Consider the following 14,463-nt stretch of genomic DNA (forward strand, 5'->3'; position numbering starts at 1 on the left):
TCTTCACAGATGAGCCTGGTCCACCTGGTCAGCCAGAAGTTACCGACTGGGACAAGGATCATGTTGATTTGAAGTGGACGCCACCACTCAAAGATGGAGGCTCTCCAATTATTGGTTATATCGTTGAAAAGAGAGAAAAGGGAACCACGAGATGGGCTAAGGCTTGTGACGTGGGTCCCCAAACAAACAAAGCAACAGTTGATAATCTTGATGAAGGTGTTGAATATGAGTTCAGAGTCAAAGCAGTTAACGCTGCTGGGCCTGGAGAGCCAAGTCAAACATCGAAATCTGTTATCACAAAACCAAGAAAATGTGAGTACTTCCAACTTGATAAAATTTAATTTTATCATTTCCATCTTTTAAAATTTTGATGACCATTTTTCTAAATCATATTTTACTGCAGTGGCACCTAAAATCGATCGAAGAAATCTGTTCAACATCACAGTTCGTGAGGGTGAGCCTATATATATTGACGTTAAAGTAAGTGGAGAACCTGCGCCAGATGTGGTCTGGTACCAAGAAAATAAAATGGTTATTTCAACTGGTCATAAACGCGTTGACAACATTCCGTATAACTCCAAATTCTTCAACGACAAGCCCGAACGTAAGGATACTGGAGTTTACAAGATAACTGCGTCCAACAAATATGGCCAAGATACTGCTGAAGTAGAAATAACAGTAGTATGTAAGTAATTTAGTTAGAACTTACATGAAGTGGCCAATAATCTATATCCTCTTTTAAATTCAACAGCCAAACCTGGACAGCCAGAAGGTCCTCTTGAAGTGTCCGATATTCACAAAGATGGCTGCACTCTGAAGTGGAAGAAACCTAAGGATGATGGTGGTGAACCAATCGAAAATTATGTTGTTGAGAAAATGGACCCAGAAACTGGCATTTGGTTGCCTGTGGGAAAAACCAGTGGAAGTCTACCTGAAATGAAAGTTGAAGGTTTAGTTCCTGGACAGGATTATAAGTTCAGAGTCAAGGCTGTCAATAAAGAAGGAGAATCTGAACCTTTAGAAACTGCTGGAACTATCAATGCAAGAGATCCATTCAGTAAGTACAACTATATTAGATCGAACCATAATGTTGTTAGGACAAAATATTAACAATACTTGTCACTGCAGCGAATCCAGAGAAACCAGGAGCTCCAGAACCTACTGATTGGTCGGCTAATCATGTTGATCTCAAGTGGGCAGAACCAATATCTGATGGAGGAGCACCTATTACAGGTTACATAATAGAGAAAAAGGACAAGTACAGTCCTTTGTGGGAAAAAGCTTTAGAAACCAATACACCAACTCCAACAGCCAGCATTCATGGTCTGATTGAAGGAAATGAATATCAATTCCGTGTAATCGCTGTGAACAAGGGTGGACAAAGTGCTCCTTCAGATGCTAGCAAACCATTCATCGCAAAACCAAGATTCTGTAAGTGAATTTATCACCACATTATAATTTTTCATTCGATATTTGTTTCTATGTTACATTAATCTCTGTTTCAGTGGCTCCAAGAATTGACAGAAGACATTTACACGATATCACGCTTTCTTCTGGATCTTCCCTCAAGTTCGAGGCTAATATAATCGGTGAACCAGTACCAACTGTTGAATGGAGATTCAGCGGATCGACATTGAAAAATGATAGAAGAGTACAAATCGACAATGTCGATTACTTTACCAAAATTGTTATTCGTCCAGTCAACCGGGAGGATACAGGTGAATTCACAGTCACCGCATCCAACAGTTCTGGAAGAGATGTTCACACAATAAACGTTACTGTAACCGACAAACCTACGCCACCAGAAGGTCCATTGCAAGTTTCTGATGTCAACAAGAATGGGTGCAAGCTCAAATGGAAACGACCAAAAGATGATGGAGGCACCCCAATCGAATACTATCAAGTTGAAAAGATGGAACCCGAAACTGGGTGTTGGGTACCATGCGGAAGAGCTCATGAACCAAGTAAATTTATTTAAATTCATTCATTTATTTAATTCACTTTCAATAAAACTTTTTTCAGATTTCGAAGTCACTAACCTAACCCCTGGAAAAGAATATAAATTCAGAGTAGCTGCGGTGAATGCAGAAGGAGAATCCAAACCTTTGGAAACTGATCACAGCATCATAGCTAAGAATCCGTTCGGTAAGTAATCTCATTAAAATTCCATAGAGACTATTGACTAACTCATTCTTCCTTACAACAGATGAACCTGGAGCACCAGGTCATTTGAAGGCAACTGATTGGGATAAAGATCATGTTGATCTTGCCTGGGAAAAACCAAAGGATGATGGTGGATCTCCAATCACTGGATACATCATTGAGAAAAAGGATAAATTTGGCGATTGGGAGAGGGCTTTAGAAGTTGGTCCTAATGACACAAAAGCTACAGTACCTGATTTAATAGAGGGACAACCCTATTCATTCAGGGTTCGTGCAATCAACGCTGCTGGACCTGGTGAAGCAAGCAATGAAACACCTACTATCATTGCGAAACCACGAAACCTGGCACCTAAAATTGACAGGACTAATCTCATTGAGATTCGAATTAGGTCAGGACAAAACTTCAGTTATGAATGTAAAGTCACTGGTGAACCGATGCCCGAGACCAAATGGTTGATGAAGAACAAGGAGATCAAATCGAGTAAAAATGTTAAAGTACAACATACAGATTATCATACTAAGATATCTGTTAGGAATGCTACACGAGCAGATTCTGGAACCTATAACGTCACTGCCGAAAATGTAAATGGCAAAGACATAGCTGAAGTGGAAGTCACAGTATTAGATGTACCAAGTCCACCAGGTGGCCCGCTTAAGGTATCTGATGTACACGCTAACGGTGCCAAACTCAGTTGGAGACCACCAGCTGATGATGGCGGTCAACCTATTGAAAACTATATTGTCGAAAAAATGGACGAAGCTACCGGTAGGTGGGTTCCTGCTGGTGAAACTGACGGGCCAGAAACGTCATTGGCTGTGGATGGTTTAACTCCTGGTAAAAAATACAAATTCAGAGTGAAGGCTGTTAACAAGCAAGGAAAATCAGAGCCTCTCACAACTGCCCAAGCTATCGAAGCTAAGAATCCATTCGATGAACCCGGAAAAACTGGAACACCTGAAATCATTGACTATGACTCTGATTTCGTCGAACTCAAATGGGATGAACCAGAAAAAGATGGTGGTTCTCCTATTACAGGATACATTATTGAAAAACGGGATAAATTTAATCCTTATTGGGAAAAATGCGCTGAAGTCGAAGGAAATGTAACGAAAGGTAAAGTGAAAGACTTGATTGAAGGAACACCATATGAATTCAGGATACGAGCTGTGAACAAGGCTGGACCTGGAGAACCAAGTGATGCATCCAAAATACACGTTGCTCGTCCCAAAAATCGTAAGTATTACATAATCATCACTTAAATCAACAATTATTAATGAAAAAATTTAATTTCAGTTGCTCCTAAAATTGACCGCAATGCTCTACTCAATATCAAGGTACGAGCTGGTCAGTCATTCGAACTCAATGTACCTATATCTGGTGAACCACCACCGTCTAAGGAGTGGCGCATCAAAGAAGATGTTCTGTTCAACACAGACCGCCTCAAGATCGTTAACGAGGACTATATGACAAGACTGAAAGTTATAGACGCAAAACGTGGAGACAGTGGCGTTTACACTATCACTGCCAAAAATATTAATGGTAAAGATTCGGCTACAGTGAACATAACCATTTTGGATGTACCTTCACCACCAGAAGGACCTCTTAGGGCTGACAACGTTACAAAGAGTAACCTCACTCTGAAATGGAAACCACCAAAGGATGATGGTGGTTCTGAAATCACCCACTATGTGGTAGAGAAGCAAGATACAGAAAACATGAGATGGATTCCAGTTGGCGAAGCCGTTGGAACTTCTATTTTAGTTGATAGGTTAACTGAAGGACATGACTACAACTTCAGAGTATGTGCTGTGAATAAGCAAGGAGAATCTCTACCTCTCAATACTGCAGAAAGTATTACTGCTAAAGATCCATTCACAAAACCAGACAGGCCTGGAGTACCTACTCCAACGGACTGGGATAAGGATCACGTTGACCTTGAATGGACGCCACCAAAGAAGGATGGAGGATCTCCCATTACTGGTTATATCATTGAGAAACGACCAAAACATGGGTGAGTTAATATAACTGAAATTTTATACATAGTGTATTCAGTTCTCTTGCCTCATGACAACTTTTTTTGCTTACAGAACATGGGAGAAAGCAGTGGAACTACCAGGAAATCAAACAAAAGGCACTGTGCCGAATCTTGTGGAAGGAGAAGAATATGAATTCAGGGTGATTGCCGTGAATAAGGGTGGCCAAAGTGAACCCAGTGAAGCTTCTATCCCAGTTATCGCCAAACCAAGATTCCAAGCTCCTATATTCAATAAATCCCTGTTGGAGGATATTACCATCAAAGCAGGACAACGCTTTGGATGGACAATACCAATTGAAGCTTCTCCAAAACCAACAGCCAAATGGACTCTCAACGGAAAAGAAATTAATTCGAATGACAGAATCGATATGGCTGTATACAACAACAAAGTGTCTTTCGATGTATCATCTGCCTTACGTTCAGATGGTGGTAGATACACCTTGACATTGACTAACGATCTTGGAAGTTTCAGCGCCTCTGCCACTGTTACCGTGTTAGATAAACCTGGACCACCACAACCACCACTAGATGTCGGTTGCGTAACTAAGGAGAGTGCTAGGTTATCATGGAAACCACCTCTTGACGATGGTGGTTCTCCAATTCTACATTACATCATTGAAAAAATGGACGTATCCAGGGGAACATGGTCAGATGCTGGAATGGCAACCATATGTTCTCACGAAATCACTAGATTGATTCATCGTAAAGAATACTACTTCAGAGTGAAAGCTGTTAATACTGTTGGAGAGTCAGAACCTCTAGAAACACCTAGAAGTATAATTGCCAAAAACGAATTCGGTATGTTATTAAGAGAAATAATTTTTGTCGTAATAACTGAAGTTTTATTATTTTCAGATGAACCAAGCTCTCCAGGCAAACCAGCTGTTACAGACTGGGACAAAGACCATGTCGATCTTGAATGGACACCACCAAAGAGTGATGGAGGTTCACCCATCACTGGGTATATTATACAGAAGAAAGAGAAGGGAAGTCCTTATTGGATGAATGCAGTCCACGTACCAGCTAGCAAAAACGCTGCTACTGTACCTGATCTAATCGAAAACGAAGAATATGAATTCAGGGTAATAGCAACAAATTCAGCCGGACAGAGTGAACCTTCTGAACCTTCAGATCTTGTCACGGCCAAAGCTAGATACTGTGAGTATACAATTTCTTCTGTATTCAATATTGGTTTTTTAATTTTTAATCGATTTCCCTTTACAGTGGCACCCAAGATCAAAACAGCCCTTAATGATGTTCGCATCAAAGCAGGACTCATTTTGCATTTGGATATTGATTTTATTGGGGAGCCATGCCCTGAAGCTAGTTGGACAGTTGGAAGCAAAAACTTAGTTACCGATGAAAGAACGACGGTAACATCAATTGGATACCACACAGTGATACATACTGTAAATGCTAAACGTTCGGATAGTGGTTTGTATCATTTATTGATTAAGAATAGCTCTGGAATAGATGAGGGATCATTCCAAGTAACTGTACTAGGTACGTCATTTATCAATAGAAAAAAATTCAAAGATAAAACCAATCAATTCTTCATATTTTTTTCAGATCGCCCTGGACCTCCTCAAGGGCCCATTGAATACGAAGAAGTGACTGCTCAAAGTGTCACACTCTCCTGGAAACCACCCAAAGATAACGGTGGCAGTGAATTGACGTAAGTTCTTCTCATATTTTATCACTATATAAACCTATATAACCTAACAATATATATTTCTGAATCATTCAGAAACATTGTAGACATCTAACGATAATCTGAACCTTTTTTAGTGGATATGTAATAGAAAAACGTGATTTAACTCATGGTGGAGGATGGGTACCAGCAGTAACCCATGTTAATCCAAAATATAACCATGCAGTTGTACCAAGATTGATTGAAGGAACAAAATATGAATTCAGAGTGATGGCCGAAAATCTACAAGGTCGTTCAGATCCTCTTGATACCGAAAGACCAGTTGTTGCCAAGAACCAATACGGTAGTTTCTCCAGTATTTTCGAATGATTCTTGTTAAACCTCAATCATATTTCAGATGTTCCTGGTAAACCTGGTAAGCCGCAACTTGTTGATAGTGACAAGGATCACATCAAGATCAAATGGGGAGCACCAATCAGCAATGGTGGTTCTCCTATCATTGGCTACGACGTTGAGAGACGTGATAGGGCCACTGGAAGATGGGTTAAAATCACCAAAAACCCTGTACCCATGTTAGAGTTTGAAGATGACAGGGTACAAGAAGGACACACTTATGAATACAGAGTGATTGCTGTAAACGCAGCTGGTTCAGGCAAACCTAGTGACACTTCGAATGCTTTCATCGCCAAACCAATGAAAGGTAAGAACTTATTCCCATAAATTATCTTCATATTTCATACCTCAATATTAATGTTTCAGAGAAACCAAAATTACATTTGGATGCAATTATCGGACGTAAGATTAAGGTACGTGCAGGTGAACCAATCAATATCGACATACCATTGTCAGGAGCACCTGCGCCCAAATGCCAATGGAGTAAGAATGGAAATCCAGTTGTAGAGTCCAACAGAGTTTACGTAAGTATCCAATTTTCATTTTCTGGAACTGTTCATAATTCTAAAAATTTGCAGACTGAATCAAATGGAGAACATACGAAATTAAGAGTGGAAGTATCAAACAGAGATGACGCCGGCAAATACACAATTCAAGCTAAGAATGATTATGGCACAGATTCAGCAGATATTGAGGTTCAAGTAGTTGATAAGCCTGGTATCCCAAGAGGTCCTCTTCAATATACGAATACAACGCAAGATACCGTATCGTTATCTTGGAATCCACCAGCTGACGATGGTGGTGGTGATATCAGCAACTATATCGTGGAAATAAGCGAATATGGCACTGACAGTTGGAGGCCATGTCCAGGATTCTGTCCAAGACCATCGTTCACAGCTCGAGGTCTGACAGAAGGCAAAAAATACGTATTCCGCGTCAGAGCTGAAAACATTTATGGTGTTTCTGAACCGCTGGAAGGCAAACCGGTGGTTGCGAAGTGTCCATTCGATCCACCAGGAGCTCCAAGTCAACCAGAAGTTGTTGGATATACACCATCATCCTGCTCTCTCAAATGGAAGCCACCATCTTCAACGGGTGGTAAACCAATTACAGGATATTATGTGGAAAAGAGAGAAAGGGGAGGTGAATGGACTAAAGTTAATAACTATCCAACACCAAACACTCAGTACACTGTACAGGATCTTAGAGAAGGCAACAAATATGAATTCCGTGTAATTGCCGTAAACGAAGCTGGTCCAGGTGAACCAAGTAGACCAACAGAACCAATCGTAGCAAGTCATCAACGATGTAAGTATACTGCGGAATATTGAGTGAACATTTCTCAACATAAATATAAATTTTCAGTCGTACCAGATTCTCCAGAACCACCTAAACCTGATAGAATCACAAAAGATAGCGTCACACTTTCATGGAGACCACCAAGAAACGATGGTGGTTGTAAGATAAAGGGATACATCCTTCAAAAACGAGGTAAAAACGAGCCAGATTGGTCTGACGTCAATTCGATACCAATCACAAATTTGGTTCATACTGTACCTAATCTGAAGGAGGGTGACGAATACCAATTCCGTGTGATCGCTGTTAATGACATTGGTAACTCTGAACCAAGTAAACCAAGCCAAAATATACTGATTGAAGAACAACCAAATAAACCATGCATGGATCTTGGAGGAGTACGTGACATCACCGTGAGAGCTGGAGAAGATTTCAGTATCCATGTGCCATATATAGGATTCCCGAAACCAACAGCAAGTTGGTTTGCAAATGACAAGATTCTTGACGAATCAGACAGCAGGGTGTTCCCTAAATTAACTAGTGATTCGGCCAGCATTATAGTCAAGAACTCTAAACGTAATGACAGTGGTCAATATAGATTACAACTGAAGAATCCATCTGGATTCGATACAGCCACTATCAACGTCAAGGTACTCGACAGACCTGGAAAACCTGAGAATTTGAGAGCTGATGAATTTGCTGGAGATGCACTCACCTTGTACTGGCAACCACCGAAAGATAATGGTGGTTCTGATATCACAAATTATGTTGTAGAAAAGAAAGAAGCACGATCATCCACATGGTCTAAAGTTAGCGGTTATGTTACTGTACCATTCATTAGGATAAGAAACCTAACAATAGGAAAAGAATACGATTTCAGGGTGTTTGCAGAGAATCAATATGGTCAATCTGAACCAGCAGTCACTTCTGAACCTATTAAAGCCAGACATCCATTCGATGTACCAGCTGCTCCTGGAATACCAAAGGGTGTTGAAACAACCGAAGATTCTATAACCATCCAATGGTCCAAACCAAGGCATGATGGTGGTTCTCCCATAACTGGATATGTTATTGAAAAGAGGCTTATCACAGAAGACAAATGGACTAAAGCAAGCCATGCTTTGGTGCCTGATTTATCACATAAAGTAATAAATCTGATAGAGAATCATGAATATGAGTTTAGGGTAGCGGCTGTTAATGCAGCTGGTCAAGGACCTTGGAGCTCAGCATCAGATGCTATTTGCGCAAGAGCACCACCATCTGCTCCAAGAATAACATCAGATTTGAGTATAAGAGATATGGTCGTTATAGCTGGAGAAGAATTCAAGATAACTGTACCATATTTTGCAACACCTAAACCAAGAGAAATGTGGATGATAAATGGAGCAGAAATATTCTCAGATCAGAGAATTAAATTTGAAACAACAGACACTGCCTCTACGTTCACCAATAAATGTGCGAAGAGAACTGACACTGGTAGTTATACCATCAAGCTCACAAATTCTATAGGATCAGATTCGGCTTCTTGTAGAGTGACAGTTGTAGACAAACCACAACCTCCACAAGGCCCTCTTGATATATCAGATATAACACCAGATAATTGTTCGTTAGCTTGGAGAGTACCTCTTGATGATGGAGGTTCTCCAATCACGAATTACATCGTAGAAAAACTCGATAATAATGGTATTTGGGTTAAGGTTAGCAGTTTTGTACGCAACACCCACTACGATGTTATGGGATTGGAACCAAATAAGAAGTACAGTTTCAGGGTTCGCGCTGAGAACCAATATGGCATAAGTGAACCTTTAGAGAGCACAGAACCAATAACTGCCAAATATCCATTCACTGTTCCAGACCCTCCAAGTCCACCAAGAGTTACAGATTGGACTTCAAACACTGTTTCCTTATCTTGGGATAGACCAGCTAATGATGGAGGTTCAAGAATACAAGGATACAAGCTGGAATACCGGGATATTGTACATGATGCCCACTGGCAGGTCACAAGCGATTACCTCGTCAAAGAAACTCACTTCGATCTATACAATTTGACCCAAGGCAACGAATATGAATTCAGAGTGAGAGCAAAGAACGCCGCTGGTTTCAGCAAACCATCAGATTCATCTGCCAAATTCAAACTCAAAGGTAAATTCAACGTACCGTCGCCACCAAGGGAACCAAAGGTTGTTAAAGTTGGAAAAAGTTACGTTGATCTCACTTGGGAACCACCTGTTAACGATGGAGGTTCAAGAATTACCGGATATATCATCGAAAAAAGAGAAATCGGCAGTCCATTGTGGGTCAAATGTAACGAATATAACGTTACTGACACTAACTACACTGCCTTGAACCTCATCGAAAGAAGTGATTACGAATTCAGAATTTACGCAGTGAATTCTGCTGGTAGAAGTGACGCTAGCTCCTGCACAACGCCAGTTAAAATCTGTGAAGTGCTTGGAGGTGAAAAACCCGAATGGATCAAACCTTTATCAAACCAAACCGCACCTTTGGGTAAGACTGTCACACTGGAATGCGAGGCTTATGGTAAACCAGAACCTTCGTTCCGTTGGTTGAGAAATGGCCGTGAGATAAATATCAGTGGAAGGTACAGGCATGAGAGTAAGAACGGCGTTGCCAGATTACATATATCCGATTTATTGGATATTGATGACGGAGATTACACTTGCGAAGCAAGCAACACGCTTGGTGCTGTGACAACAACTGCCAGATTGAAAATAGGAGCTCCTCCAAGAATTGAAAGACTTCCAGGAGATCTGTACTTGCCGGAGGGTGATAATACAAAGATAAAGATATATTACTCAGGTGATCAACCTTTGAACGTGACCCTCAGTAAGAATGGCAAGAACGTAGAAGACTCAATTCACATCAAATATACCATCTTCGATGATTACATTATAATTTATATCAGAGGAATCCAAAAGGATGATGCTGGAGATTACACCATCCACGTATCAAACGATAACGGTAGCACTTCTGGAACATTTACTGTTTACATCACAGGACTTCCTGGACCACCAAAAGGACCTTTGGGTACAACAGATATTACACAACATACATGTTCGTTATCATGGAAACCTCCATCTTACGATGGTGGATTGAGAATAACGCATTACGTTGTTGAGAGGAAAGACGTATCATCTGAACATTGGATAACAATTGCTAGCTCTGTGAAAGACACTAATTTCACTGTTCAAGGACTAACTGAAGGACAGGAATACATATTCAGGGTGATGGCTGTGAATGACAACGGTATGGGACCTCCACTTGAAGGTCTTAATCCGATCAAAGCCAAGGCTCCGTTCGATGCTCCATCGCCTCCTGGAGTGCCAAAAGTCACCCAAATTGGTGGAGATTTCGTCCATCTTGAATGGGAAAAACCAGAGAGTGACGGAGGATCCAAAATCCAAGGATATTGGGTCGACAAACGTGAAATGGGTAGCTCGACTTGGCAACGTATCAACGTATCTTTGTGCTTCACAACTCAAATCAACATATCTAATCTTATTGAAGGACGTCAATATGAGTTCAGAGTGTTCGCACAAAATGCAGCAGGTTTATCAAAACCATCTTCGGCATCGAACTCTGTTGAAATCAAGGATCCATTAGCTGCTGTCCCACCAGAAATTGTGAAACCTTTGAAGGAAGCTTATTGCATTCAGAACCACAATGCCAAATTCGAATGTACCATCACTGGTGTACCCAAGCCGACAATCACATGGTACAAGGGTGCTAGGGAGATTAGTAATGGATCAAGATACCACATATACAGCGAAGGCGATGTTCATCATCTGATTATCAATGACGTTTTTGGAGAAGATGCTGATGAGTATGTCTGCAGAGCTATGAACAAAGGAGGAGTCAAATCTACAAGAGCTGAACTTTTGATTAAGAGTAAGTAATTTTTTAACTCATTTTCCATATGCGATTGTATTGTGGATATTCTTTTGGAGTAACTTAATATTTTTTCGTTATAGCTGCTCCAAAACTGAACATTCCACCAAGATTCAGAGACACGGCCTACTTCGACAAGGGAGAAAATGTTATCGTGAAGATTCCATTTACTGGTACTCCAAGACCAAGAATAACTTGGGTGAGAGAAGGAGAAGTGATCGAATCAGGTGGCCATTACCACGTCGAAGTCAAGGACAGACATGCCATCTTAACCATAAGAGATGGAAGCAAGCTGGATAGTGGTCCATACAGAATAACTGCCGAAAACGAATTAGGACAGGATTCTGCTATTATAAAAATACAAATATCCGATCGTCCTGATCCACCTAGATTCCCTGCAGCTGATAGCATCGGCCATGATTCACTAGCGTTGTCCTGGAAACCTCCAATTTGGGATGGAGGAAGCAATATCACAAATTACGTGGTTGAAAGACGTGAACATCCATTATCTACTTGGATTAGAGTAGGTAACACCCGCTTGACCACCATGGCTATAGATGGTTTGACACCAGGTCACCAATACGAATTCAGAGTTTACGCAGAAAATATCTACGGAAGATCTGATCCTTCTGATATCAGCAACTTGGTAACCATGAAGGATACAAAGAAGAAACAAATACCAAAGAAGAAATACGAAGTGGATGAAAACGGCAAGAAGATAAGAACATCTCACAAAGAACCTGTCAAGGATTACGATAATTATGTGTTCGATATTTATTCGAAATATGTACCTCAACCAGTTGATATCAAATCGAAGAGCGTGTACGACGATTACGATATATTAGAAGAAATTGGTACAGGTGCATTTGGTGTTGTACATCGTTGTAGGGAACGTAAGACTGGTAATATATTCGCAGCGAAATTCATTCCTGTATCGCATGCAATGGAGAAAGAACTGATTAGGAAAGAAATAGATATAATGAACCATTTGCACCATTCGAAGTTAATCAATTTGCACGATGCTTTCGAAGATGATGACGAAATGGTGCTGATCTATGAATTCTTATCTGGTGGTGAATTGTTCGAGAGGATAACAGCAGAAGGCTATCAAATGTCTGAGGCTGAAGTAATCAACTACATTAGGCAAATATGCGAAGGCATCAAACACATGCACGAGAAAAATATCATCCATTTAGATATCAAGCCAGAGAACATAATGTGCCAAACGCGAAAGAGTACAAACATCAAATTGATAGACTTTGGATTGGCTACAAAACTAGATCCTAATGAAGTAGTCAAGATATCTACTGGAACTGCAGAATTCGCAGCTCCAGAAATAGTAGAGAGGGAACCAGTTGGTTTCTACACTGATATGTGGGCAGTGGGAGTATTAGCATACGTATTGTAAGTAGAACAATTGAAACAATTCTACGAAAAGAAACTAACAACAAATCGTTTCAGATTGAGTGGTTTATCACCATTTGCCGGTGAAAATGATATAGATACACTGAAGAATGTCAAGGCTTGCGATTGGGACTTTGACGAAGAAGCTTTTGGAGGAGTATCTGAAGAGGGTAAAGACTTCATCAGAAGGCTGCTCCTGAAGAATAAAGAGTAAGTGAAAATATGCTCTAATTTTGCAATGCAAATGTTCATCTTATCCTTGTTTCTAGAAAACGAATGACTGCCCAAGAATGTTTGATGCACGCATGGTTAGTAGGAGATCACAAGGACAGAAAAACTGTTATCGACAGAAACAAATACATCAGGATACGTGATAAAATACGCTCCAAATACACTGAATGGGATTCATTTGTTCTTCCAATTGGACGATTGTCCGAATATTCATCATTACGTAAATTATTGCTAGAGAAATATAAAATACATGATGCATACTTCGGTAAGTTAAAAAATAACCTATATTTTTCTTGTATTCATATCACCAATCTCATCAGATCGTCGACAAGCAGCTCCAAGATTCGTCATCAAACCTCAAAGTGCGTTCTGCTACGAAGGACAAAGTGTTAAATTCTACTGTCGTGTTATTGGCGTTGCTCCTCCAACACTCAGTTGGTTCAGAAATAATTCGGAGCTCAGACAGAGCGTGAAATTCATGAAACGTTATATTGGTGACGACTATTACTTCATTATAAATAGAGCTAAGCTTGAAGACAGAGGAGAGTATGTCATCAGAGCTGAAAATCATTTTGGAGCCACTGAAGAAGTCGTTTTCTTGAATGTACACGGTAAGTTTCTTCAAATGTATAAGATGCGACAGATAGATTTTTCTCAAACCTTATCACTTTTTTGTCAGCAATTTTTCTAAAATTTTACTATTTTTTCCTGTAAAGCACTTCCCAAGGTTGTTCAAGAATATAAACCACAAGATCAACCAGTAAGAAGAAGGGAACCTCTTCCATATACTTTCTGGGCAGAAGAACAAGAATGTGCACCAAGCTTCACCTTCCTGTTGAGGCCACGTGTCATGCAAGAGAAGGACACATGCAAGCTATTATGTTGTCTAAGTGGAAAACCTTTCCCTACTGTCAAATGGTACAAGGACAAACGTGAGCTCAGCAAATATGAATATTCCATGTCACATAGTGATGGTGTTATAACCATGGAAATTGTTGGATGTCGACCATCAGATTCCGGCAAATACACATGCGTTGCCACAAATTGTCATGGTGTTGATGAGACATCTTGTGTGGTTATTGTTGAAGGTGAAACAAGTACAGAAGAGCAAACGTTTCTAGCAGAGAAACTTCTACATTCGGCTGATAGAAAATACATTGAACAGCCAATCAAGCCTGCGCCAGTGCCTATTACGATAAGAAAACAAGTAACAAATGTCACAAACAGTTTGAAGCAATCATCATCTAGTCTTAGTGTCAATGATTCTGGAAGATCACCTAGGAAATATGGAAGAATCGACTCAACTGGTAGTCCGAATCGGTCTAGAACGTCAACGAAAGAGTTGGCACGTGAGTATTGAAAGCAAGCTAATCTTGAATG

The 14,463-nt window shown here is 40.3% G+C and overlaps 1 protein-coding gene across 15 annotated transcripts in view; it reads left to right on the plus strand.

Annotated features, from left to right (window-relative positions):
* The window catches only part of LOC123685924 (twitchin), a 46,260-nt gene that overhangs the window by 28,395 nt on the left and 3,402 nt on the right, over positions 1-14,463 (plus strand). For 13 of the 15 annotated variants that reach the window (XM_045625796.1, XM_045625799.1, XM_045625797.1 and 10 more), the window contains 22 exons: positions 10-312; positions 404-685; positions 752-1,057; positions 1,129-1,431; positions 1,506-1,964; positions 2,023-2,145; positions 2,207-3,397; positions 3,458-4,175; positions 4,252-4,997; positions 5,055-5,357; positions 5,424-5,702; positions 5,769-5,874; positions 5,988-6,193; positions 6,248-6,550; positions 6,610-6,767; positions 6,822-7,551; positions 7,609-11,448; positions 11,532-12,852; positions 12,910-13,062; positions 13,122-13,348; positions 13,404-13,694; positions 13,800-14,432. In XM_045625796.1, coding sequence (XP_045481752.1) covers positions 10-312; positions 404-685; positions 752-1,057; positions 1,129-1,431; positions 1,506-1,964; positions 2,023-2,145; positions 2,207-3,397; positions 3,458-4,175; positions 4,252-4,997; positions 5,055-5,357; positions 5,424-5,702; positions 5,769-5,874; positions 5,988-6,193; positions 6,248-6,550; positions 6,610-6,767; positions 6,822-7,551; positions 7,609-11,448; positions 11,532-12,852; positions 12,910-13,062; positions 13,122-13,348; positions 13,404-13,694; positions 13,800-14,432 — 12,981 coding nt within the window. The remainder of the gene's footprint in view (positions 1-9; positions 313-403; positions 686-751; positions 1,058-1,128; positions 1,432-1,505; positions 1,965-2,022; positions 2,146-2,206; positions 3,398-3,457; positions 4,176-4,251; positions 4,998-5,054; positions 5,358-5,423; positions 5,703-5,768; positions 5,875-5,987; positions 6,194-6,247; positions 6,551-6,609; positions 6,768-6,821; positions 7,552-7,608; positions 11,449-11,531; positions 12,853-12,909; positions 13,063-13,121; positions 13,349-13,403; positions 13,695-13,799; positions 14,433-14,463) is intronic. The other 2 variants (XM_045625809.1, XM_045625808.1) reach the window with 2 other exon arrangements.

Source organism: Harmonia axyridis, chromosome X, assembly GCF_914767665.1.
Source record: "Harmonia axyridis chromosome X, icHarAxyr1.1, whole genome shotgun sequence".
Taxonomy (NCBI): Eukaryota; Metazoa; Arthropoda; class Insecta; order Coleoptera; family Coccinellidae; genus Harmonia; species Harmonia axyridis.